Raw genomic sequence first — 27,549 nt, forward strand, 5'->3', positions numbered from 1 at the left:
CGATTTGTGCGGGTCCCAGGCAGCCCCCTCCGCGCTCGCGCTCGGGGAGGCCGGCCGCAGAGCCCGGGATCTGGGCCGCGCCGGGCGCTCCAGGCCGCGGGCCCCCGGGGGTGGGGGGGGTGGGGTGGGGGCGACCGCGCGGGTCAGGGCGCCGGGAAAGTCCCGCGGCCTGAGGGGCAGGGGCGGGGCGCGGGCGCCGGGAGGGGCCGGCTTGGGCGCGGCGGCCGAGCCGGGCTGTCCCGCCGCCCCGGGCCGCGTCGCCGCCGCTCTGGAAGAGGCGGGCCCCGCGCGCCCTGCGCTCGCCATGGCCGCCCCGGCGGCGACGTGAGCCGCTCGGCGGACCCCGCGCCGGGGCCGGGCCGTCCCCAGAGCCGCCTCCGAGCCTCCGGCGCCAGAGCCCCGGGCCATGCGGCCGCCGCCGCCGCCACTCCTGTCGCTGCTGGTGCCGCTGCTGGTGCTGCTCGGCGGCCGCGCCGCCGCCGCGCCCCCGGCAGGTAAGCCGGGCCTGGGGAGGCGTCGTCGCGGCAGGTGGCGACCCGAGGGGTGCCCTGCGCGGGTGAGGGGTGCGGAGAGCCCGCAGTGGAGGCGGAGGGGGGGCTTGCGCGAAGCCCGACGCGGGTGTGGGGTGTGGGGTGTGGGGTGTGGGCTGGCCGGCCGGGAATTCCGGGCAGTCCCTGGGCGGGGAGCCCGCGGGCTCCGGAGCAGCCGCGGGACGGCGGTCGCTCCTCCCGGCGCCCGCGCCCCGGGTCACCCCTCCGAGGCCGGAGACGCTGCCTCTGCCCCTGCGTGACTCGGGACACTCTGCGCTCGTCTTCTCCCACCCCCGCGCCGCCGCTCCCTGCAGCCGAGCGCGGCCGAGGTCCGCGAATGTCTCCGCGTGAACAAAGGAAGAGCGACTGCAGGGCTCGGGAAAGGGCCGCCTCTGCCCGCCACACGTTCTTCATCCTGGCCTGGCTGACCGCAGCCCCTGCTTGCCCCGGGCCCTGAGTTAGAAGCGGGGCCCGGGCCCTCCTTCCCTGCAGCTGCGTGCGGCGGAGGTCAGCCACAGGCTGGAAATGTGACTCAGTCTGACTGGGGCGGGGGTGCGTTTGCTAGTGAGTTTGAGAGTCCAGATGCTCCATTTCCAAGGATCGGACAGATGGGGGGTTGGCAGCACTCAGGGCAGGACTCAGAAATGCCCGGACCCCCCGTCGTGTTGGTTTTGACGGCAGGGAGTCACCTGGAACCAGACTTTTAATCCCAGCTCTGTTCCCATCCAGACAGTCCCTTCCCTGGGTCAGCCTCCTCCTTCCCTCTGACACTAACTGCCCATACTTATAAGCCAAATCTAAAAACTCCAAGAAAAGAAAAGAAGAAGGAAAAGAAAAAGGAAAGAAGAGCTCAGTGAGGAAGTGTTTTGCTGGTTCTTTCTCAGGGACAGACTGTGGTTGGTTGGGAGTTCTTAAATAGTCTCAAGAATTGAGAAGTTTTCACCCATGTGAAGCTCAGGGTGTGGTTTAGAGTTGTTTCTTCTGCCAACATCACTTAGAAAGGTCCTTAAATTCCATAGCTCCGTGAAAAGGGGAGCCTTGCAGATGAAGATGTGTGCTCCGGGCCAAATGGTTGTTTTCCTTTGAGACAGATGGATTTGAATCCTGACTTCACCCCTCCCCAGCTTCAAATCTTGAGCAGTCTCTTGTTCTGCCCTCCCTGGGCCTCCTTCAGTTAGGATCTGGGCTTTGGCAAAATGTTGGTAACTGCCTGAGCTGGGTGATGGGCTTAGTGCTGGTTGGTTACTGTATATTAATGCTACCCCTCACTGGGGGGGAGGGAGGGTCTATGCAGCATTCGTGACTTGTCTGCCATGAGTCCGACTTGGAGAGAAATATTTAGAAACTTTGCAATTTGACATTGCGCCAACACCTAAGGCCATGCCCCTCTTTCTAGTAAGTATCTTTTATTGTCTTCTACCAAAGTTTGGGTCAGTGTGATGCATGAGAAATAAACTGGTGTGGGGGCACCTGGGTGGCTCATTTGGTTAAGCGTCAGACTCCTGATTCAGCTCAGGTCATGAGATCAAGCCTCATATCAGCTTCCCTCGGCGTGGAGCCAGCTTAAGATTCTCTCTCTCTCTCTCTTCTCTCTCACCCTCTGTCGCTCCCCCCCCCCAAAAAAAAGAAGAAAGAAAGAAACTGGTCCTTCATCACAGATCCTTTGAAAAATAGCACCATGTTATACTAATCTCTTGTGACTACTTGAAATTTTTTTATAATAAACCATTAAAAAAACTGACTGGGATATTTTTAAGAGAAACTATGTTAGTCAAAGCACAGAGTGGAACTATTAACAATGGTTACATGGTAAATGGGTAGTAGAAAAATTTCCACGCTTTTTCATAATTCACAATTGTCCTTCAGTAATTATGAGGTTGCTTTTATGGTTAGGAAAAAAATAGGTGTTGGAAGCAAATTTTTAAAAAGGAAAACTTAAAATATTTATCCCTTAGAGTTGTATGTTAAGGATAACATACATAAAATATTGGACCTGATCTAAATTGTAGTGTAGGGGAGGGAAACTTTTCCTTTCTTGCCTTCTAGGTTCTTCCACTGGTCTAATAATTAAGTTGACATGAGACAGAGTAACAGGAGAAAAACAGATTTAATTTTGTACCTATAGGAGTTTATAAAAATATAAGACTCGAAGAAGTGACCAAAGAAGGCAGCTTTCATACTTTTTAGATATAGAAACAATGATTTGCAGAGATTTAACCAAACAAGGGAATTTGAATTTGGGGTCGCAAATTAATGAAGAAGTAACAAAGTTTGTTTATACAGCCTTCTCAGCCTTGAATCTCCTATCTCTGAGTAAAGATGCCCTTTATCCTCCTGGTATAGAGGATACCTTCACAGGAGAGATTTATTTCCTGCTTTTAGGGGGATAAAGGAAAATCAGAGTGTCCTTCTTGTACCGACTGTTTTTTAAGTAACTTTAATTCCAAATAATTAATATGCAAAAAAAATCAACATGCCAAAGTGACATATTTTGGGGTGGCCTATTTTGCTCCCCTCAGTAGTAATGCTTTAAGCAGTGGCCATTTACTTTAGATTAAAAATTAATCAACTCTACTAAAGTGCAGTAAATCAACTGTCTCTGGCCATTTACCTGAATGTTGAAGAATTGAGGCTTCTCTTTGTATTTGTACCTGCTGCTTAGTTTTGCAGTAGATTGGAAAGGTACTTGTGGCTTAGAATTTTACTACCGTGATTTGCTGACTTGACCATTTAAAGCTTCTTCTAATGCACTGAGACCACTGAGAAAGATAGTAAATGCCCAACAACCTGAAAACCTTTGCAAATGTTAATGTGCATTAAGTAACTCTTTTCTTTTAAGATTTATTTATTTGCGAAAGAGCGTGGGGGGGGGAGGGGCAGAGGGAGAGAGAGAGAGAGAGAGAAGCAGACTCCCCGCTGAGCACGGAGCCTGTCATAGGACTCAATCTCACAACCCTGAGATGGTGACCTGAGCCAAAATCAAGAGTTGGTTGCATAACTGACTGAGCCACCCAGACACTACTGCATTAAGTAACTCTTATTTGCCCATCATCTCAACAGTTAAAACTCCTAAGTAGCTGACATGTTTTGGGGGGCAAACTAAAAATGATAGTAATAGCATTTATTAGGCCACTCTTCTAGGTCAGACAAGGTTTTATAAACATTCTCTGTCTTTATTTTCTCCACCATTCTTTTCAAGTAGGTAATAGCCCCATCTACTCTCAAGGAAATAGAACTGTCCTTTATAGGAAGAGACAAATGGTCTAGGTAAATAAGCTGATGTCGAGGATTTACTGATGAGAGCAACTTCCTGGTTACGGCTGAGGATTCAGGGAATGTTTTTTGACTTCTTCTCACCTGCAGGGTCATTGATGTTCATCATAACGCCCCATCCATGGAAGGATCCTGAGGGGTCTTTGGATGTCAAGATTAAATGATTAATTTTAATGTCAATTTATTTTAATGTACTTTATTATCTGTGATGTGTGGAGTTTTTTTAAAGATTTTATTTATTGTATTTGAGACAGAGCAAGGGAGTGAGAGAGAGAGAGCATGAGTGGGGATGGGCGAGGGGTAGAGGGAGAGGGAGAAGCAGACTCCCCGCTGAGCAGGGAGCCCAACGCAGGGAGCCCAAGGTGGGACTCAATCCCAGGACCCCGGGATCATGACCTGAGCCGAAGGCAGATGCTTAACCAACTGAGCCGCCCAGGCCCCCTTCTGTGCGTGATGTCTGTTAACCAAACTATCCTTTTGAGACCTAGGATAGCCTATTCTTAAGGTAAAGTCTCAATTGCCTGGATCCAGGGTGGATCAGAGGTCATGGGAGGGGCAGGAAGGGGGCACAGGAGGAGCTATAGTCATGAGGAGCAGAGGACGCTTCACACAGGTGATCCCTACATTATCTCTTCTTAGCATTGATAGTTTATGAGTGATTACCCCACGGGCATGGAGAGGGGAGGGGAAGTGGAACTTTGTACTGTGAGCTTTTATCTTATAGGAGCTGGGTGTCGTTAAAGCCCTGGTGTCCCCCTACAGGGACCATATTAGTGCCTGTTGTAACAAATCACCACCAACTTAGTGCCTTAAAACAGCAAGAGGATTTATTATCTTACAGCTCTGGAGGTCAGAAGCCAGATGCTGGTTCCATTGGGCTAAAATCAAGGTGTCAATAAGGATACATTCCTTTCTGGAGGTTCTAGGGGGAGATTCATTGCCTTGCCTTCTCCAGCTTCCAGAGAAACACCGTTGTGATGACACTGGGTCCACCCAGCTATTTGAGGATAAGCTCCCTATTTTAAGGTCTTTTGATGAGGAACCTAAATTCTGTCTACAACCTCAATTCACCTTTGCCATGTAACCTAATATATTCACAGGACACAGACATCTTTGGGGGACACTATTCTGCCTACATCAGAGTCAGACCATTGATACAGTGCTCAGCACGGGGCTCAACGCCCTGTTGCGGGTCCCTGAAGGCAGAGTCTGGGTGACTGGTTGTTGCTCGCCACCTGCGCAAGCAGCCATATCATGAGGAATCAGGACACCCTGAAATAGTCACATCTTAGAAATTTACTTAGACAGCAGTGTCTAATTTGCCTTTCATTTGTGGTCTTGCATTTGCCCCTCACTACAACTCCAGGAGAGATGGCATTGTTCCACAAGTCAGGAGGAAACCGAGGCTCAGCTGGGGTGTTGGCAGGATCTGTGGCTGTAGGTTGCAGGATCAGCCTTTCAGCCTAAGCCCTTTGTCCATAAGTTCGGTTTTCTTCCCGTTGAGCCTTTATGGACACCTTTGATAGCAGGTACTATGACCCTAAGAATGCTGACTCTTTGGAGCCAAACAATAAGTCACAGCCTAGCATTGTCCACCCACTCCCTGACGCAGCAGAGACCAGACCAAAGGGAGGAACTTAAGCATAAAGCAAGGAAGGAAAAGGGGAACCTAAGCTCTGCCTGGTTTTCCAGTGGATGAATGCATCGCTGAGGATAAGAGGTTGGTTATGTAATCTCTGAAGGCGAGCATGCTGCTGGGCTTCAGGCCAGTCATTCCCCAGATTCTGAGTGCCTGATATTCCAGGCAGGGGGGGAGGGGGGTAAAACGGTCCCCAAATCCAACAACACCCAGCCTTCCTGGAGCTCCCCACTCTCATGTTCAGGGAGACTATGAATAAACCGCTGGCAATGAGGAGAGGCACGGATCACAAGGTGCTTGCCCTGTCCTCAGCCCCACGCATGAAACTAACTCATTCTCCTCATAACACCGTGAAGTCTGTACTGTACCCATTTTACAGATGAGACAGCTGGGGCACAAAGAAGTTAAACAGCTTGCCCAAGGCCCTAAGGAGCGTGCAGCTTTGAACTCAGGCAGTCTAGTTCTGGAATCCATGCTCCTAAGCACCGTGGTGTAAACAAAGGACCCAGTTGGTGAACAAGCACCATGCAGACGAGTCAGGCAGGGACAGGGAACCCCGCACCCTGGGCATTTTACACAGGAAACCACTCTAGTAAGAGCAGAGACCTGAGGGAGGAGGGGAGAGAGCTGTGGCATAGCCAGAAAGAAGGTTCCAGAGAAGGAGCGGCAAGGGCAGGCTCTGAGTTTCCCAGGAACAAGGAGGGCCCCGTGGGGGCCGTGGTGCAGGGGTGAGGCATTTCAAGGACAGGCCTTCTGCCAGGTGCAGTGTGATGAGGCAGTTGCTAATGAGTGGGCACTCTTTGGTGCTTCATTGTGAAACCCTCAGATGTAAGACTTGTTATTGTCTCTGAATGTGGTAAGACGGGATTCCAGGAAAGTCAAATGTCAGAGTAAAACTGTGGGTCAGCTCCCCACACCTTGGGAAAATGAAAGCTGAAGAAAGTAGAGGGCACATCTGGAGACTCCACCTTTACGGGGAAGCCTTTCTTCTGGGCCACCTGTCAGTTGGGGTGGAAGTCTACTCTTCTTGCTCGGTCCCTTGGTGCTTCCTTCCTTAGCTGAATGTCTGGGTCTGGGAGATGGGGGTGCCAGGAGATGGCTCCTCCCCAGAGACGGGATGGTGAAGGGCACTGTGGCAGCAAAATAACAGTCCCCAAAGATGTCCACATTCTAAGCCGTGGAGTCTGTGGCTGTGTGACCTCATGTGGCAAATGGGACCTTGCAGGTGTGACCAGGGATCCTGAGATGGTGAGATGACCCTGGATGGTAGGGCTCCGTGGGCCCAGTGTTATCACAAGGGTCCTCGAAGAGGGAGGCAGGAGAGTCAGACCAGAGTGGTGACATCATGAGAAGGAATCAGCCCTGTCTCTTCAATAAATGGTACTGGGGAAACTGGATAGCGCCAGGCAGAAGAATGGAACTGGACCGCTTTCTTACACCACACACAACAATAAACTCAAAATGGATGAGAGATGTGAGAGAGGAAACCATCAAAATCCTAGAGGAGAACACAGACAGCAACCTCTTCGAACTTGGCCTCAGCCACTTCTTGTTAGATCTTCAAACGCAAGGGAAACAAAAGCAAAAATGAACTATTGGAACTCCATCAAGATAAAAAGTTTCTGCACAGCAAAGGAAACAGTTGACAAAACCAACAGGCAGCCTCCGGAATGGGAGAAGATATTTGCAGATGACATAGCTGATAAAGGGTTAGTATCCAAAATCTATAAAGAACTTACCAAACTCAACACCCAAAAAAACAAATAATCCAGTTAAGAAATGGGCAGAAGACATGAATAGACATTTTTCCAAAGAAGACATACAGATGGCTAATAGACACATGAAAAGATGCTCAACATCACTCATCATCAGGGAAATGCAAATCAAAACCATGATGAGATACCACCTCACACCTGTCAGAATGGCTAAAATTAACAACACGGGAAACAACAGGTGTTGGCGAGGATGCAGAGAAAGGGGAACCCTCTTACACTGTTGGTGGAAATACAAACTGGTGCAGCCACTCTGGAAAACAGTGTAGAGCCTCCTCAAAAATTAAAAACAGAGGGCACCTGAGTGGCTCAACCAGTTAGTTGAGCATCCAGCTCTTGATTTTGGCTCAGGTCATGATCTCAGGGTCGTGAAATTGAGCCCCACATTGGGCTCCATGCTCTGCACAGAGTCTGCTTGGGATTCTCTCTCTCCCTGTCCCTCTTGTCTCTCCCTCTGCTCTCTCTCCCTCTCTCTCCCTCTCAAATAAATAAATAAAATCTTTTTTAAAAAGTTAAAACTAGAACTGCCCTATGATCCAGCAATTGCACTACTAGGTATTTACCCAAAGGATACAAAAATACAGATTCTTAGGGGCACATGCACCCCAGTGTTTATAGCAGCATTATCAACAATAACCAAACTATACAAAGAGCCCAAATGGCCATCGACTGATGAATGGATAAAGAAGGTGTGGTATATCCATACAGTAGAATATTACTCAGCCATCCAAAAGAATGAAATCTTGCCATTTACAACAATGTGGATCTAGCTGGAGGATGTTATGCTAAGTGAAATAAATCAGAGAAAGACAAATACCATATGATTTCACTCATGTGGAATTTAAGAAACAAAATAGATGAACAGAGGGGAAGAAAAAAAAGAGAGAAACCAAACCATTAGAGACTCTTAACAATGGAGAACAAACTGAGGGTTGATGGAGGGAGGTGGGTGGGGGATGGGCTGATAGGCATTAAGGAGGGCACTTGTGATGAGCACGGAGTGTTATTTTTTTTTTTAAAGATTTTATTTATTTATTTGAGAGAGAGAATGAGAGATAGAGAGCACGAGAGGGAAGAGGGTCAGAGGGAGAAGCAGACTCCCTGCTGAGCAGGGATCCCGATGTGGGACTCGATCCCGGGACTCCAGGATCATGACCTGAGCCGAAGGCAGTCGCTTAACCAACTGAGCCACCCAGGCGCCCTGAGCACGGAGTGTTATATGTAAGTGATGAATCACTGAAGTCTACTCCTGAAACCAATATCGCACTGTATGTTAACTAACTAGAATTTAAGTAAAAATTTAAAAAGGGGTACCTGGTTGGCTCAGTCGGTTAATTGTCTGACTCTTGATTTCGGCTCAGGTCGTGATCTCGGGGGTTGTGGGATCAAACCCATGTCAGGCTCCGTGCTCAGTGCAGAGTCTGCTTGGGTTTCTCTCTCCTCTCCCTGTGCCCCTCCTGCTCGTGCTCTCTCTCTATAAAATAAATGAATAAATCTTCAAAGAAATTTTTTTAAGAAAAATAAGTGGGTAGTCACTTAAAAAAAAGAGAGAGAGAAGGAATCAGCCCATTGTTGCTGGGGGAAGGAGTCAGAGCCAAAGAACGTGGGCTGCTTCTAGAAGCTGCAGGAGGCAAGGAGCCATTTCTCCCCCAGAGCTTCCAGGAGGAACCCAGCCCCGCCAACACCCTGACATTAGCCCAGTGAGACCAGTTTCAAACTTCTGATCTCCAGAACTGTAAGCGATCAAGCTGGGTTGTTTTAAGACACTAAATCGGTGCTACTTCATCTCAGCATCCATAGGAAACTGATATAGGAAAGTAAAAGGAGGTCTCTGAGACTCTGACGAGTGCCCGGTCCTAAGGAAGCCCTCCCCCCGGGGCGGGGAGGTGCTGCACCGTGCTCCCAGAAGCAGGCCTCCAGTCCTCAGCTGCGCTCTGAGATCTACCGGGGCGCACAGCAGCCTCCGTGAGCCAGATGGGCCTGCCCAGCAGAACGGCCTCCCTCCAGGCAGCCCCAGCCTGCCTGCCTTTGGCCCTGGTGTGAACTGGCAGAGTGTTGGTTAGCCGGTTGAATAAGGAACTGGAACGAAGGCCCTCCTGAGCTCGGAGCTGTGGAGACAGTGGGCCTTCTGGAAGTAAACAAGTGCCCACAGTCTCTTCGTAACGCGCCTTTCAGAAGAAGAGCTAGCCACCATTCCTGGAGATTGGATGTGCTTACTGAAAACATATGGTTTGAATTTCCTGCTCTGAATTCTGGAACAGCATGTTCCAGAACCTTTCTTTCCACCTCCTGGGCATTTCTCATTCCTCTTTCAATCTCAGAGAAAGGCCCGTCAACGATCGTGTTCTCTTGCAAGAGAAGAGGTCCCGAGCCCTGTCCTGTGAAGTACCTGCTGGGGGGGCGGGGCTGGGGTTGTGCCTCCCAGGTCACCCCAAGAGGGGGGTTCTGACCTTGGTGGTGGATCCCCAGGGGCGGGTGTTATTTGGCTGTTCGTGGATTTCCTGGTCTGGGGGGTTGGCCTGGGGATCTGCATTTTAAGTGGGACCTTGGTGATTCTGATACTGGGGGTCCTTGAGAAACACCGCAACTCTTTACGAAGCCCAAAGGACATGTCTCACCCTCTATGTGCCTTTGGGCTTTGCACACCTGGTGTTGGGCGTGGGTGTGTGAGTGTGTGCGAGTGTGTGCACATGTGTGTGGAGGTTTAGCAGGCCCTCCCTTGGTACCAGTGCATGTCTGGGGAGAATGCATGTCCCGTCGCCGCCAATTCAATGTTCACTTCGGGACGTACGGTTATTTACCCCTTATTCCTGAAGAAGACAGTGAAGCCCAGACTATCAAGTCAACCTGCCCAGCTGCACCTGCTTATTAGAGATAGAACATGCATTCTAGTCGAGCTGGACTCCTGCATCCGGGCCCCGTTCAGAAGAACCGGAATCTGCAGGCCCCAAGCCTCTCTTTCCGTCCATGGGCTGTGTCATGGGTGCCATATCTAGTCAAAGGTGGGGGCAAGGGGACATGCCTGGAGACACTGGTAATAACTATTTCTGCACTTTGACAAAAACGGAGTTATGTGAATGGTTTGATGACGTGCATTTAAATATTGTTGTAATCAGATTTTCTCTTTCAACCCTCCCCCCTTTCTCTCTCACCTCTGCCCCCTTCTCTCACTCCCTGCCCCTTTCAAGACTCTCGTGCCCAGCTGCCAGCTCCTCGAAACCCGAAGGTTCGCCTATACAACGCCGAGCAGGTTCTGAGTTGGGAGCCCGGGTCCCTGAGCAATGACACAAGGCCGGTGGTCTACCAGGTGCAGTTCAAATAGTAAGCTGGATCTTTCTGTTGGCATCCTTATGGGGAGTGGCGCAGGGAGCCCATGGGCCAACTGAGATTTCACCACCTCTCACTCACACGAAGGCTTAGACAGTACTGGTGTCAGAGCCTTGGCTGCCTACCCACAGGGCTTCTTATTTGGACGGGGAGATTGTTCTCACTGGTTTCAGGAGAGGTGTGTAGAAGAGGGCTTCCTGTCTAGAAAGGGCAGGAGGCACCCTGTAGCCTTCATCTTCTTCAAGTTTGAAAATCTGGTTTATCGAACCTTATGGGCCAGATTTGGCCTACTAAGGAAAGTATTCACTTAATTACTACTAATTCTCGATTTCTAAAAGGGGCTTTCCATTTCGCACATTCTTCTGGCCCCTCGTTCTCTTGCTCACCCGCTTTCATAGTTTATCATCACTCGGTGTGCAAAAGAAGGCACATAAGGGAAAAAGAAAGGCAGAATCGAAGTCCTCAGTTGTTACGTATTTACCTTGTTACATAGGTTAAGAGAAGACTAAGTTAAAATTATTGGCCAAGTCATTTTATATTACCAGTTACACAAAATTTAAGGAAATGGTAATGCTCAGTGCTTGTAAGAGTGTGGTTGATGGAGATCGTGCTGGGTGAGGATGAGTTACCACAGCCCTCCAAGCAGAGTCATTCGCTGTACAGCTAGAGTCACAGAAATGTCCACGTCACTTTTCCCCTACGCAGGTAATACAAGCCCCCATCAAAAAAAGGAAAAAAAGGGGGTCCCCGGGTGGTTCGGTCAGTTAAGCGTCCCGACTCTTGGTTTCAGCTCAGGTCATGATCTCACAGTTGTGGGATGGAACCCTGAGTCGGGCTCTGTGCTCAGTGCGGAATCTGCTTCAGATTCTCTTTCCCTCTCCCAAAACTCTCACTCTCTCAAATAAATAAATAAAATCTTAAAAAAAAAAAAGGAAAGGAAAGGAAAAAAAGCCACTGGTATTCGTGAAGATAGACATTGAAGTATAAATTCATGTCCATCAGCAGAAAAATGCCAAATTGTGTCATGTTAACTAGTAGTTGAACATTAGGCAACTATTAAAAAGGATAATGTGGTAGTGGTTGCAATGGTGTCAAATTTGGACCGTATCTGTGGTCAAGAACAGGGAAGGAACCTGGAAAAATTACGGGCACTTAATTTGTAAGAGGAGTGGGTTTCCAGATGACTTCTTTTTCACCTTTGAATGTCCATTGTAACAACATTTGCTTAATAAAAATCGATTCTAAACCAGGGTTTAGGGGTCATCTCTGGATTACATTTAGCTGTTCCTCAAGTAAGTGCCAATAATCTATAATAAGCGGACCAGTCCACGAGGACCAGCTACATAATTTGTGGGGCCCAGCACAAAATGAAAATGGTGCAAGGCCCCTTGTCCAGAATTACTGAGAACTTCAAGATGGCGACAGCCGAGCATCAAACTGAGTGCCTCCTCCTAGTGGGGCTTTGTGCCCCTCCATGGGTCACGAGCCCGAGAAGCTGGCCCTACTCAGCATTCAGTAAACATGATGTCGTAGGACTAAACAAGATTTTGGTGACAGGAAGTCACAGCTGATACCCTGACTCGCATCTCTTAGCCTTGAAGGGGGAAGTACATCTCTGGGTCGACAGAGTTCAGGAGATAGTAGAAATATTCCTTGAAGGCTTTGACAGTTTCCTTTCCCAGACTAACATGTTTACTTCGTTTCCCTTTTGGAAAGCATTTTGCAGATGTTTTTTCAGGATAGAGGTTGGTTTTGGTAAAAGAAACAAAGGATGGGGTGAATGTGAACATCCTTCTTTGGAAAGTTGAGGGGTAATGAGAAACTGAAACCGGGGCTGGTCTTGTTTTCTTTTCCAATCGCAGATTTGATGAGAGGAGGGCCTTTGCTCTTGTTTTGTTTTTAGAGACTTTTACATGTTTGGGACATTTTAGCGACATGAAATAATTTCATTTTGAGACTTGTGGGACTTAAAACTTTTCCATCTTGTTTCTCTACAGTAAAGCATTACTGTAATTAGAAATGAAGGTGCCTGTTCTCTGACAGTACAGTAGCCAAAGCCAAAATTACACTGAGCACTGTGGGAAAATTTCAAGTTTAAATCAGGGGTTGCAGAGAGTGTGGCCTTCAGGCTGTGTTTGAACCCCAGTGTTTAATTTTTTTTTTCAATTAGTGCCAACATTAAAAAATCTGGAGATTTCATTTTAAGAAAACTTGACCTGACCAGCCCAGTCTTCTGAAAACGTTTTTTTATTTCATTTTATTTTTCTGATTTTAACAGCAACATGTGTTCTTTACAGAAAGGCTAGAACACCCAGAAAAGTAGAAAGAATAAAATTTAAACCACCTAGTGCTCTACAGCCCAAGAATAATCTCTATTCTCCTTCTGGCATATTTCTCTCTAGACTTTTTTCTGAATGCTCGCACTTGGTTTGAAAATGTGCTGGTGTATGCGTAAAAATGAAACAAAACTGGGGTTATGCTTTTGGGTGCTGCTTCCTTTTTTTTTTTTTTTCAACCAAACATAGTTAAGTGTATGAGCACTTTTCCTTCTAATGGTCTCTGTGTAAACATTTTTACTGCTCGTTTTATTAGATGATGCATCACACATGATGTATTTAACGCTTCCCCACTTGCGGGTGTAGACGGTCACCAGCTTGGGTCCTCGTACATAAATCATCTGATTGTTTTCTTCATTTGTAGCAGAGGAATTGCTGGGTCAGAGGGGACACTTGCCATTTTTGGAAGTGATCTAACAGAGGCCAAACAGTGAAGTCCATAGTTGCCCAGGTGTGGAACCTGGCACCATTTACATGGTGCTTCCTGGGCACCAGGTCCTGGCTCAGGCATTTTCCTAATGTCGGCTCGTTCAACCTTCGTGATCCCTCAGGGAGGCAAATACCATAATTTATCCCCATTTTATAGATAAGGGAGTAAGGAACAGAGAAGCAGGTAACGGGGATTTGAACCCAGGTCATCTGGCTCCAGAGTCCATGTGTTCAACCACCATGCTGTGCTCCCTCTCATGATGAGGGCTGCTTTCAAACTGAAATTCAGGGACAGAGGCAGTCTATGATGGATACATGGTGAGGGGGAGCCCGCGGGACTGTCGGGGTGAGACTCGGCCGGGGCCCGGCCACGACACGAGGCGGAGTCTGGCGGTGGGCGGGGCTGTGCTCGAGGCCGGGGTCACTGAAGTGCGGCCAACATCATCCCCTTATTTACCCCCTTTGCAAAGAGAGGGGGAGGCGGCCTCCAGAATGCAGCTTCCTTTTCCACTCTTCCCCCTGAAACTGCTGTCATGGGTCAGCTGTCATTTAAATTGGGAAGGTTTGTCCCCCTTTAGACCCCTTTGTGGAGAAATATTGTTCAAAAGCAGTTCTGAGACAGGGCCAAGGGTGGAGGAGAGGGGAGGGTGGGGGAGAGGAGTGGTCCATTCCCTGCTAAGTCGGGAAATGAGCCTTTGAAATGTGGGGAGCCTTTTGCCCAAGTTCAACAGCTGGGATCTGCAGGGGAGAAGGTTAGAGTATCTCTAGGTATCTGTATAACTTTTTAAAGATCACTTACCCCTTCTGAAGCACACCCCCAATCTAAGACGGGGGTGCTTGTGCTCAGGGATCCCCCTCCCCAGTAGGGTCTGGCCCCCGGGGCTTGGTGGTAATGTGAGTATGGCAGCATCTTCCACGGAAGCCGTGGCCACGCATCTTGAAGTGGCCTTCATCTTGCCACTGGCCACTTTGACAGAGGAGTCTCCAGTCAGGGTCAAAGGCACCCTTAGAAGTGTGGTGTGTGAGAGCTGGTGGCAGTGATCCCCAGCCTCGTCTCTTCTGTCTCCCCTGGCCTTGCTTTCTAGGCCAGAGCTGCTGTGGGGCGCATAGCCTGTCTCTACAGAGCACACAGCCTACTGCCCCCCATTGAGGTCTCTAGCAGCCACCTCCCTGGTTTTTCTCAAGTCTGTCACCTAAGCACAGAGGTTAGAGCTGGAGAGTAGAGTCCCATGTGGGGGTGTGGCATTAGGACTCTGGGGAATGCATTGTCATTTACAAGAATATGTGGCCTCATATTTAGCAGGGTTTTCATATGGGTGATGCAAACTTTAAATGGGCATCTGTGGTATAAAATGAACTCCACACTAGCAGGAAGCATCAGTGGGGTTTGTATGAACACAGTATCTTTCCTAAGACGTCGGCTACAGAGGCTGAGTTTGAAGAATTAAAATCAGTTGCAGGACTGAATGGGAAAAATCTGACAAGAGACTTGCATCCAGAGTATATAAAGAACTCTTACAACTCAACAATTAAAAGACAACCCAATTAAAATACAGAGAAAGGGTTTGAGTAGACAGTTCTCCAAAGAAGATATACAAATGGCCAATAAATACATAAAAAGATGCCCAACATCAATATTCATCAAAGAAATGCAAATTTAAAACCACAGTGATATACCACAGCACAGCCACTAGGATGGCTATATAAAAAAAAAAAAGGCATAATGACAAGTGTTGGTGAGGATGTGGAGAAATTGGAACCCTCATACATTGCAGCTGGGAATGTAAAATGGTGCAGCCACTTTGGAAGACAGTTTAAAATAAGAGTTAGACCCATCAGTTCCACTCCTAGGTATTTACCCCAGAGAATTGAAAAGTTACGTCCACAAAGAAACTCGCGTGTGAATATTTCTTAGTGTTACGCACAACAGCGAAAAAGTGGGAACAACCAACATGTCCATAAACAGGTGAACAGAGAAACGATATGTACTATAAGCGTATGCTGGGATCGTATTTGGCCATCAGAAGGGATGACATACTGATGCTACAATATGCCGCATCATGCCTGAAAACACGCCAGGTGGAAAAAGCCAATCAGAAAAGACCATGCCGTTTTACGAGCCCGTTTATAAGAAATGTCCAGAGGAGGCAAAACCATAGAAACTGAAAGTAGATGATTAATGGTCGCCCAGGGCTTAGGGGGTTAGGGCACAGTGGGAAGTGAGTGCTAATAGGTACAGGGTTTCTTTGGGGGAATGATAAAAACGCCCTAAAATTGATCATGGTGATGACTGCACAACGCTTCGAATCTGTACGCTTTAACTGGGGTGGATTCTTTGGTCTGCAAATTGTATCGCAGGGAAGCTGCTTTTTAAAAAATCAGCTCTGGGGAAACCGTTGGATGTGGCAGAAGAGAGAAGTCCGTGAAGTAAAAGCCTTTTTTCCTTTGCAGCCCCTCTGACAGTAGGTGGTACGACACCAGCGACATAGGTGTGCACTGTATGAACGTCACCACGACGGAGTGTAACTTCACCCCAAGCAGCCTCTCAAATGGTTTCCCACCACATTTCAACGTCTCTTTACGTGTCCGAGCTAAGTTGGAGGACCTGGTTTCCCCATGGCTGTCAGTGCCTTGGTTCCTGTACTATTGGAATGGTAAGAGAACTTGGCTATAAAACTTCCTTTATCATTTAGGCTTTCTTCACTTTACTCCTCACTGAGAAGTATGGATTCCATGCACCCCAGTCCTGTCTCTGACCCCGCATAGCCAGCAAACAGGTGGGTATGATGGTCAAACCCCGGGACTGAGCATGGAGGCTGGCGCTAGACGAGTGTGATTTGCTAGACCAGGGGCTGGCAAACCACAGCCCGTGGGCCACATCCGGCCCACCAACCTGTTCTTGTAAATAAAGTTTTATTAGAACACAATTTCACCGTCTTTTAATAAGGTATGGTCTATGGATGCTTTCACGCTACAGCAGTAGAGTTGAACAGTTGCAACAGGGATTGTCTGGCCCGCGAAGCCTAATTTACTAGGGCACTTTACCAAAAAAGCTTGCTGACCTCTGGGCTGGATGGGACACTAGCATATTGGCTTCAGTGATCCCCCTCATCTCTTCTGGCACAACTTCCTTTATGTTCAAGAAAGACTTTCGTTCAGCCTTGAACAGTGCCTGGCACAGAGTGGATATGTCGTAAAGCTTGGTTGAATGAGCACATGTGCTCCCAGAAATCGGAAGAGGGCATAAGAATCGACAGATGCTAGTTTGTACATTCGCTCCTTCCATGAGTCATGTCTCACATGGTCAGCTGTGTCCCAGGTTTCTTCAGTGTGCTTTAGGCAAACGAAGTATGGGATCCGGACTCAAACAGAAACAGAGGTAGAAGACAGTGAGGAAGTTGGGTCACTGTCTAGCTATTTGATGATCTAGTAAGCGATTATTGTTAGTTTATCTCAGGTGTTATCATGGTATTTTATGTTTTTAAAAGCGGGGGTTCTATCCTTTAGAGACACGTACTGGAGTTTTTACATGAAATGATGTGATATTTGGGATTTGTTCAAAATAATCCAGAGTGGGAGGGCTGAGGGCAAGAGGGATGAGAGGAACAAAATTGGCCATGACCTGATGGTGGGTACGTGCTGGGTGACGAGGGCATGCGTTGTTGTCTTGATCCGACCTCTCCTTCCTGCGTGTTTGAGGCAATTGTGTGCAAGAGGAAGCTAGGAAGAAAAATCAACAGTTTGTGCCAGATGATGCGGGGATGGAAAGAGAAGACAGCACAGTCCCCTTGAGCTGGGCATTTACTGCGGACAAGTCATCTGTCCTTGCGCAGAGAACCAGCACACATCTGAGCTATGACATGTCACCTAGGTGGGAATTAGTTAAGAAAGAAAGAGAAAGTAATGGTGGTTCCCATGGCCTGGCCTGGGAGAAAAGGAACGGGAATGGAAGCAGGGCCTGTTGTGGAAGTCGTTGGTCCGGTCCCAGGCAACGGCGGCCCCCTGTCCTCCCAGCCTGAGCTGGGCAGCAGTGTTCCCAGGTGGCTCCCGGCTCACTTGTAAAGTTGGATATCCTCAGACCCCATCACTGTGTCCAGCACTTGTGCAGTTGGAGTGCATAACCAACACGAGGATGCTTCACTGAGCGTGTGCGGGGGGAGGAGGAGGTGGCTGGGGCATCATGTCGACCTAGGTTCAAACCCCAGCTCTGCCCCTTACTGGCTAGGACTCTGGGCCACTGTGATCACCTCTAGGCTTCTGTTTCTCCCTGTGGGAAACGAAGATGACCTTCTTGTTGCCTGGTTTACAATAAGAGCTTAGTCCGTGGAAGCTGTTATCAAGTTATCTACAGATAATTGAAACTCCCTTCAATGTGTTCAGAGAAGGCGGATTGTTTCCCCCTCGAGAGACAGGCTCATTCCCCCTCAAAAAGTGCTTCATTGATCGAAAAGGGCTAAGAGCTGCAAGCATTTATTCACACTGTACATCAGACCCAAGAAACCCGTATCCTAACCTCTTGGCAGCTGTCACTTGGTACCAGATCCTGGATCCAGAACTCTCAGAAGGGCAGGTCTCTCCGCACAGACCTTCTGGGGACAAAGTGACTGGTCACGGCCAACACCCTAGCTTCCAGGCCCATTCCCATGTGTAAGTCACAGAAAAGTCTAGAGAACATGTCCTACAGAGGCGAGAAACCTGAGGCAGGCGGCCGGACCCTGCTGGTCAGCATCTGCGAACAGGGTTCACAAAATCTTCTGGCCACTTGCAGCTAATCCGCTAACGTGGTTCCGGCTGGTGGGGGGGCCAGGCCGGCCCGGTCTCTGTCTAGACGTAGTTCCTCCACCACAGCCCATGAGACCGCAGGGCATGTCTGCAAACCCTGCAGGGACCAGTTCCTTTCTCACAGAATAGGGTGGCCCAACCAGATGCCAGAGCCTGGCCCAGCCCGGGGGAGCCCGGGCAAGAGCGCGGAAGGCATGAACAGTCATGAACACACAACTGTTCACAGTGATCCGATCGCCTGCACGGGCAAACGGTGCATGAATGGGCCTCTCAGAACTCGTGGGACCCAAGCTATACTCAGTCTGAAGTGCTTGTTTTGATACATGCTGGAACCCTTCATTTAATGCACTTCATGACTCACGGTCCTTGGTTGTCCCGTGACCTCTATGAAAAGCTTCAACAAGCAGGCTTCCGATGGCAACATCTCTCTGGTACTATATTTGAACATATATATACATATATATATATATGTGTCAGAACATATATTCTGACAATAAGCTGGGAGACATGGATTTAAAGGTTGATAAATACCACTTTTGTTCATTTATAAAGAAATTATAAGAATGTATATTAAAAATAAATACAAAGGAGATAGGTGGTAGGTAAGGGTAACAAAATCCTGTCCCCTTCTGCATGAAAATCTGATCTTCGGTTAACCGAGTTGTTTCTCTGGAAACCTGGTCAAGGTGGCTGTCAGCTATGTTCCTAGGCAGCGTCACTTATGGCAAAATGAGCCCTGATTGATAAACTGCACCTCCCTTGGGGCCATCTCAAATACCTGTTAGGGAGCCATGTCTTTGCTGAGTGCAGCAATTTTTGTAACTGTACGTGTCCCTCACGGGGACTCTAGAAACTCTTCCTGTTATCGTAACAGATACTGGCTCTTGGGGCTTTTAAGCCTGGGAGGCTCCTGTACTGGCCTGTTGTGGGTCTTACTCTGCCTGGAAGCTGTGTCCTGGGGTGGGGGTGGGGGGGCGGGCGGACAGACTGGCTCTGGGCCACCACAGGGACGCCTGCCACCGAAGATGAGAAGCCCCTGGTGCCGCACCGTGGTCCCGCTGGTCTTCCTGCCCCGTGGCCTTCCACGTGAAGGTTGTGCCCAGAGCAGTCTCTGGGAGTTTTGTGTGCCTGAATGCAATCTCATTGTATTTTGTGTGTGTGTGTGTGTGTGTGTGTGTGTGTGTGTGTGTGTGTGTGTACACACTATATGTAAAATTATGTGTGAGAGGAGAAAACAGGATGAAATCAGAGAGGGAGACAAACCATAAGAGACTCAACTCTAGGAAACAAACTGAGGGTTGCTGGAGGGGAGAGGGGTGGGGGGTGGGGTAACTGGGTGATGGGCATTAAGGAGGGCACGTGACGTGATGAGCACTGGGTGTTACATGCAACTGATGAATCACTGACCTCTACCTCTGAAGCTAGTGATACACTATATTTTAATTAACTGAATTTAAATTAAAAAATAAAATTAAAAAATAAGATTATATGTTGTATGTATGTGTATATATTTACATGTATGTTTTGTGTTTGTGTTCGTTACTCTATTTCAGTTACCGTTGGACCTCCTGAGAACGTCTGGGTGACCCCGGGAGAAGGCTCCCTGATCATCAGATTCTCCTCTCCCTTCGACATCCCTGCCTCCCTGGCCACTTTTGTGTACTATGTCCATTACTGGGAAAAGGCAGGAGTCCAAAAGGCAAGAGCATTTTTCTACTTTGTGTTGATTTTCTGATACAGCAAAAGGAAGTAAACTGGAAACTGGACAAGGAAGACAGAGCCTCCCAGTGTTGCCTTAGTCTGAGCCCCGAATCGGGTTTAATCCTTCCCTTCAAGACCCGAGCTTCTGCTCCCTATGCTGAGCCTTCCCTTCTGCCAGGTGGCTCTGAACTCCCCTCTCTGACTGACAGCACGCCATTCCCGTTGTTCGGGGTGCGCACGGAGCCCCTGGGGCCCTCTAACAGCTGGAGAAGGTTCTAGAGGGCCTGTTTCTACAACAAGGAATCCACCCCTGCAGTCTGCAAGGTTTATATAAATTACTCCGGTTTGAGTGATTTGCAAAGAAAGCATGTGTGAACAGGTGAAAAGTCTACTGGGAGGAGAGAGACCCTCCTAGGGAAGAGGGCGGAGGGTGTGGGAAGGTTCGGGATGTCTGGGGGACTGCAAGCGCTCGGGTCAGGCAGGAATGCAGGAGGGGCTGAGGTGCATGAGACCTGGTCAGCCCTACATAATACGAGGGAAGGTGCTGGCCTTCAGTCCTCTGCAGTGCCTGATTATCCATGCTGCGTATCATGAAGTTTTATTATCGATGTAAGCTTCAGGGTTTCCTAAACCCAACAGTATTATAACCGTTTTTTGTTTGTTTTCCAGTTTTATTGTGATATAACTGACATTCATCATTGTATAAGTTTAAGGTGATTAGAGTCTTTTTATAATAATAAGAGCTGATGTTTATCGAGAGCTTTCTTTGCGTTGGGCCCCGGGGCCAGGCATTTTAGATACATCATCTCATTTAATCTTTGTACCGAGCCGTGTCACAGAGAAGGGAACCAACTGGTTGAGTAAGTTGCCCAAGGTCAGCAGCTGACAGCTAGCACATCTGAGCCCAGAGTCCATGCTCCGCAGTTTTTCTTTTCTTTTTTTTTTTTTAAGATTTTATTTATTTATTTTTCAGAAAAAGAGAGAGAGCACAAGCAGGGGGAGGAGCAGAAGGCGAGGGAGACGCAGACTCCCCACTGAGCAGGGAGCCCCACATGGGGCTCGATCCCAGGACCCTGGTAACGCTCAACTGACTGAGCCGCCCAGGCCTTCCCATGCTCTGCAGATCTTCTCCCACATAGTTTATATGTGTACTTCCTACTCATTTCTTTATGGTGAATCTTAAAACATTGAGGAAGGCAAAATTCACTGAACAATAGACTCTTATGGGGAAAAAGGAACTAACCATTTCCCCAAAGGAAGAGGTCAAGGTCTGGTCAACTGGAATAGAGAAGGCCTGGAAGATTCCAGAGGGGATTCCCCTTTACCCCATTCTACCAGAGCAGCTATACTTTGGACTTCTGTGAACAAAAGATGCTAGGGCTCAGATGAGTCTGAGAGCCTCCAAAATATCCATTCCAGCTAAGATTGTCCGCGTCCCCAAGACCAGCCCCTGGATTTGCTGGAAGGACCCACGGGACTTGGCATATGGTTGTATTCATGGCTATGGTTTATTACAGAAGAAGGGCACAAAGCAAAATCAGCAAGGGGAAGAGGCACATGGGCCGAACTCCAGAGGAAGCCAGATACAAGCTTCCAAGAACCTTCTCCCAAAAGACTCAGACAGGACACACTTAATTCTTCCAACAACCAACTGTGACAACATGTGAAATGTCTACCAGGGAAGCTTATCAGAGACTCAGTGCCCAGGGGTTTTACTGGAAATACAGGCCTCTTCTCCCTAGCACAGTTCAAAATTCCAGACTCCTAGAAGGAGAGCAGGTGTTCAGCATAGAAAACATTGTTTTTACCATAAGCCGCCGATATTTGTTAGGGAATGGTGGGGACATTTCTGGATTCCAAGTTCCCAGATGCCAGCTATGGTTAGCCTTGCAAGCAGGCCCCCCAAGGACAGCGGTCTCTGCAGTTCGTGATTCTAAATTCTAGAAATGCCAACCGGTGACTGAAATAAACCCCGAAGGAAGTTTGTACTTAAAATTGCTTCATGTGGTGGGGCGCCTGGATGGCGCAGTCGGTTGGTTAGGTGCTGGACTCTTAGTTTGGGCTCAGGTCATGATCTCCGGGTTGTGATCTCTGGGTCATGGGCTTGAGCCCTAGTAGGGCTCCACACTCAGCGGGGAATCTGCTTGAGATTCTCTCCCTCGCCCTCCGCCCCTCCCCCACCACACTTACTGTCTCTCAAATAAATAAATAAAAAATAAGTGTTTTTTAAAATTGCTTTATGTGGCATCCCGAGCAAAAATTTTTCTCTTCTGCCCTGGCAGTCCATCACCATTAAACAGAAAGGAAAAAAAAATCTATGATCCTACTATTCCTAAGTAATGTGATTATTTTACATCTTTAAAAATAAGATGTTCTCTACATACTATTGAATAATCTGCCCGTTTTCAGTCAGCACTATCGCAGCTTCATCTCCATGTTGCTGAGCATATGTTATACCACCATTTCAAATGACTGCAGTGTTTCCTACTACATCTCAAAATAGGAAAGCAAGCCCCTTATAAGAAGTCCTATACTGCCATCATGTATCTTTCCCTCCTTTGGGAAAGGAGGGACAATGCCGACTTTGTCCAGCAGAGTGAGAAGCCATTGACTAGAGGGATCCAGATTGGGGGGGCTGGGGGTTGACGAGGCCTGAGGGAGGCAGCAGCAGGGACAGGCCAAGGGGAAGAGACAGAATCCTCAAGAATCTGGGATCCAACTGTGTCCCGATTACATAACTCACAAAGATCATGTTGACCAAAACTGTGTAAGAGGCATCAGCACATTTCAGTTAAAACTAAAAGCAGACTCGGAACTAAAGGAACATTATTTCCCATGATGATTTTTTTTTTCTCTGTTCGTTGACTAGCTTGAAGTATCTAGACTACATTAACCGTGAAGTACAAAATAGTGATACAAAGTAAATGCACTGGGCATTGAAGCAATTTTATTTTTTTTAAAGATTTTATTTATGTATGTATGTATTTTAGAGAGAGAGAGGGAGCGTGCAGGGGGGAGGGAGAGGGATGAGCAGACTCCCCACTGAGCATGACGCGGGGCTCAATCTCACCACCCTGAGATCATGACCTGAGCTGAAACCAAGAGTCGGACGCTTAACTGAGCCACACAGGCGCCCCATTGAAGGAGAAAAGTCCATCCCAGACATTGGGGTTCGCTAAATTCCAGTGGCAGACGTTCTGTGGCTACAGTGGGCCCTCTGAGGCCTCACAGCCAGAAACACAGCTCTAAAGTCATCAGCGTCTTTCTCCACACGGTTCACCAGCTTTCACACATAAAATGTGTGAAACAGCATCTCTCTCTTCTTTGGTGATGGAAACGTCGGAAAAGCTAGAAGTGGCTCAACCACGTCTCTTTGGGTCATTTTCACATGTGCCTGTTGGCGTTTTTTACGTAGGTTAAAGGTCCCTTCAGGAGCAACTCCATTGTGTTGGATGACTTGAAACCCTTAAGAGAATACTGTTTACAAGTGAAGGCGCATCTGGTTTGGACATACTACAACAACATCTCCAGACCGGGACATTTAAGCAATATATCTTGCTACAAAACAACAATGGATGGTAACATATGCTTTCTTATGTCCTTTCTGAGCTGGGACAAGAATCCTCCCCAAGTAGTGAAACCCGGGCTGGCTTACAAGGTGGAGGGTGGTGGGAGGGGGCCAACCCAGAGGGAAGGCACGAGAAGCCAGCACTCAAGTAGGTCTAACCAGCTCATGCTGAGATCTACAGCAATAACACTGCCAGACAGCTAACACAGCTTGATTTTAGGATTGCTTGTACTAGTTATGCACTCGAGCACGGGAGGCGGGGCGGAGGAGGGACGGTATGTATCCATCTCACAAGGACATGGACACTATCTGAGCAGTTGGCAGGTGAAGAGTGGCCCGTGTTTGTATCGTGTGTGGGATGGGTCTCTTGTTCACTCTCGTGTCATCTTTTTAAGCCACTACCAAGCTTCAACAAGTCATCATCATCGCCGTGGGTATCTTTCTGTTGCTGTCGGCGCTGGCGGGGGCCTGTTTCTTCCTGGTCCTGAAATACAAAGGCCTGGTAAAATATTGGTTTCACTCTCCGCCAAGCATCCCATCACAAATCAAAGAGGTACGTGTGCACATATCCAGTGGGTGACGTGTCAGCCCTCCGTGACCCCCTGGTAATGCCTAGGAGTGTGGCAGTGGACAAAGCCGTGGACACAGAGTGGAGTTAAGAGTGGTACAGGGCAGGGGCGCCTGGGTGGCTCAGTCGGTTGAGTGTCCGACTCTTGATCTCTGCTCAGGTCTTGATCTCAGGCTGGTGAGTTTGAGCCCTGCCTTGGGCTCCCTGCTGGGTGTGGAGCCTACTTAAAAAAGTGGTACGGAGTTATTTGGACACCCCTGTTCATAGCAACATTATTCACAACAGCCAAACGCTGGAAGCAACCTCAGTTTCTGTCAGTCGATGAATGGATAAACAAAATGTGGTCTATCCACACAATGGAATGTTACTCAGCCATAAAAAGGAAGGAGGTTCTGACTCACGCAACAACATGGGTGAACCTTGAGGATATCATGCTAGGTGAAATAAGCCAGTCACAGAACGACAAATGCTGTGTGATGCCACTTACATGAGGTACTTAGAGGAGTCAGATTCACAGAGCCTGAAAGTAGAGTGGTGGGTGCCGGGGTCTGGGTGGGGAGAGGGAAATGGGGAGTTAGCGTTTAATGGGGACAGAGTTCTAGTTTTGCACAATTAGAACAGTTCTGGAGATGGTGGTGAGGGTTGTATAACCGTGTGAATGTATTTTATACCATTTAAAACTGGTTAAGATGAAAATTCTATGTTATGTGTATTTTACCACAACTTAAAACAATTTTTTTAATGGCATGAGGTTGGTGAAAAAGGTGGCCTGGCTTGGCCAAGATTAGCAGCGCGTGAGACCTGCGCCTTGTGGAGAGAGCCCCCAAGATGCCTGGCAGAGGGTGGGAAGGCGGTGAAGCCAGGGCTCTAGGCATGAGCTGTGCACTTAGAAGGATTCTAGAGTAAACGCACCCACGGCTGTGAGTACAGAGCCTTCCCCACAGAGAGCTCACCGGATGTCACTGGTATTTTGAAAGACCTGAGGAAGATGGGTGGACCGGGTCTCGTGGGAAGTTGATTTCCTGCACAGCAACCCCCACCTCCCCGGCTCTGTGCAGTGGCCAAGCCCTCCGAGGAGCCGATGGAAGATTATTTAAAGGTATTTGTTTCTGGAGGCTTATTAGCAGTAAAATCGGGGTAAAGATACTGGAAACAGAATCTTACTCTGTTGCATCTAGAAGGAACAGGTGTTAGATAAGGTCCAAGTCTATAGAGAAAGAGTAGTGCTTCTAGAAATAGAGCTGGAGAGGTATTTAAAGTACCCAGACATAACGCAAATTACATGTGAATTTCCCCACTAGAAAACTCCAGACAGATACTGCATGATTGGACTTACATGAGGCATCTAGAATAGTCCACCTCCTAGAAGCAGGAGTCGAATGTGGTTGCCGGGGGCCAGGGGAGAGGGACCCAGGGAGATGCTGTTCAACGGGTATGAAGTTCCAGTTACGCAGGATGAGTAAGTTCTGGAGATCTGCTGTGCATCATCATGCCTATAGTTAGTACTGCACTGTGCCCTTAAAAATTCGTTAAGAGGGTAGTTACCACAAAAAAACAAAAACAAAAAAACCCTTCCCTGGTTAATACTTCACACAGTTACAGCCCTCACTGGGTCTCAGAATCTTACTTGCACGATCTCTCTCTCACGAAGAACCACCAGCAGGTCCCAATGAAGTGTATTTACTACTAGCTGGTCCTTGGGGGCGTGGGTCTAAAACAGAGTCTTTCGGTTCACTTTCCTGGGAAAGTGTGAAAAATAGACATCAAAGGGCACTGAAGTTACACAAGAATAATGAGTCAGGTTTTGCTTATATTTCTGAGGTTTCAGAAGTACACATAATTGGTTTATGTCCCTCTTGTCATCAGTCAGCTCAGCTCACTGCGCATCCGGTGTCTCTCGGCATATCTGGGAGTGAGGCGGGAGTTTCTCGGTCCCTCAGCAGTGAAGGGATGGCTCAGCCTGGAACAGAGGCTGGAGGGAAGGGGCAGGCGGGGCGCCCTGAGGCCCCCTCCGCTCTCCTTGCTTCTCTCCTGGGTGTGTGTTTGTGTGAGGTGGAAGCAACTGGTGGGTGGAGGGCCTGAGGAGAACACTGGCGACCTTTCCCTCTTTTCCCCCGTGAGGGGTGACCTGGAAGCCCCTCATCCTCCCTCGCTGGAAAGTCAGAATTCCATAGCCACTTGGGGAAGAACGGTCCCCAAGCCTGCACCAAGGGCAGGAAGTCACAACATGCTTGTCCCTGAGGTATGGTGTGCCCTGGGCTGGCCCTTGGGTCCCGTTGAGGTTACCGCTGACGTGAGGGGTGTTCTCGTTTGGCAGGTTGTTTCGGGGGTGGTCAGAGGAGGCAGGCACCCCTGAGTAAGACAGGACCGTGCCGTAAACATCAAGCAGAAGGGCTGCTGTGTTGCCGTAATAAACTAATGACACTCTTGGTTTTCGACCTTTTCAAGTATTTAAAGGACCCGAGCCAGCCTATCTTAGAGGCCTTGGATAAGGACACGTTGCCAACGGATGATGCCTGGGACTCTGTGTCCATTGTTTCGTTTCCAGAGAAGGAGCAAGAAGACGTTCCCCAAAGCACTTGGACCCAAGACTCTGGTCCGGTCTGCCAGCCTGTGGGACAAGAGCTCTGAGTCGAGGAGGCTGCTGATGGTCCTGGCAGGACTCTCTGGAGCCCGGCATTCCATATTCCTGTCCCCAAAAGGCCCATCAGTGCCTGGGAAGACGTAACGGGTCTCATGGGGGCGACAAGCCTAATTTTTTTAAAAGAGTTTTCTAATCATACACGTTTCCAGAATGATTCTACAGAGATAGCCCCGAAAGATTAAGATTTCTCTTAAACACTAAAAAGACATGTAATTATTTGTTAGCAAAACAGCTCTGGCATGCCTCTGATGCTTTGTTCGTCGGCAGCCAGGACACGGGGTCCCCTCCTTGACGCAGCCCTTGCGGGCAGATCACGTCACCTGTCCCAGCCTGTCCCAGCCTGTCCCAAGAAGGGACATTAAGTGGCCCTTCTTCATATCCAGTCACCCGGCTTAAACTGTGATTCGTCCTGTAAATAGTTTCCTAGTGATTTAAGCCTTTTTTTCTTTTCAAGCTAGGAATAAAAGACTGTAATTAACTTTTAAAAAGTCAATGTGAAGTTTCTGCTTTCCACTTCACTTTCTTTATTTTGGCCTTCTTTATCTTCTGCAAAGTTCCAACTGTTTAAAATTCCTCTTTCTAAATTTGTGTTTTCTTTCTTTTTTTTTTTTTTTTATTTATTTATTTCTTTGACAGAGAGAGACACAGCGAGAGAGGGAACCACAAGCAGGGGGAGTGGGAGAGGGAGAAGCAGGCTTCCTGCCGAGCAGAGACCCTGACGCTCTGGGCTCAATCCCAGGACCCTGGGATCATGACCTGAGCCAAAGGCAGATGCTTAACAGACTGAGCCACCCAGATGCCCCTACATTTCTGTTTTCTTTCTTTCTTTTTTTTAAGATTTTATTTGACAGAGAGAGACACGGCGAGAGAGGGAACACAGGCAAGGGGAGTGGGAGAGGGAGAAGCAGGCTTCCCGCTGAGCACAGAGCCCGATGGTGGGGCTCCATTCCAGGACCCTGGGATCACGACCTGAGCTGAAG

The 27,549-nt window shown here is 48.4% G+C and overlaps 1 protein-coding gene across 2 annotated transcripts; it reads left to right on the forward strand.

Moving 5' to 3' along the window:
- The first annotated feature begins 259 nt into the window (after positions 1 to 259).
- Positions 260 to 27,057, forward strand: IFNGR2 (interferon gamma receptor 2). Of its 2 annotated transcripts, XR_003518616.2 has the most exons (8): positions 260 to 494; positions 10,403 to 10,535; positions 15,758 to 15,960; positions 19,642 to 19,787; positions 23,205 to 23,367; positions 23,753 to 23,910; positions 25,227 to 25,384; positions 26,374 to 26,511. XR_003518616.2 is itself a non-coding variant. In XM_027587154.2 (7 exons), exons 1-7 carry the CDS (start codon positions 407 to 409, stop codon positions 26,554 to 26,556), a joined length of 1,074 nt encoding a protein of 357 aa, XP_027442955.1. In that variant the 5' UTR covers positions 260 to 406; the 3' UTR covers positions 26,557 to 27,057. The 2 variants fall into 2 exon arrangements, 1 of the variants encoding a protein (XP_027442955.1); XM_027587154.2 differs by lacking the exon at positions 25,227 to 25,384 and having other exon boundaries at positions 26,374 to 27,057.
- The last annotated feature ends 492 nt before the right edge of the window (positions 27,058 to 27,549 follow it).

The sequence above is a fragment of the Zalophus californianus genome, chromosome 1, assembly GCF_009762305.2.
Source record: "Zalophus californianus isolate mZalCal1 chromosome 1, mZalCal1.pri.v2, whole genome shotgun sequence".
In the NCBI taxonomy this organism is placed as follows: domain Eukaryota; kingdom Metazoa; phylum Chordata; class Mammalia; order Carnivora; family Otariidae; genus Zalophus; species Zalophus californianus.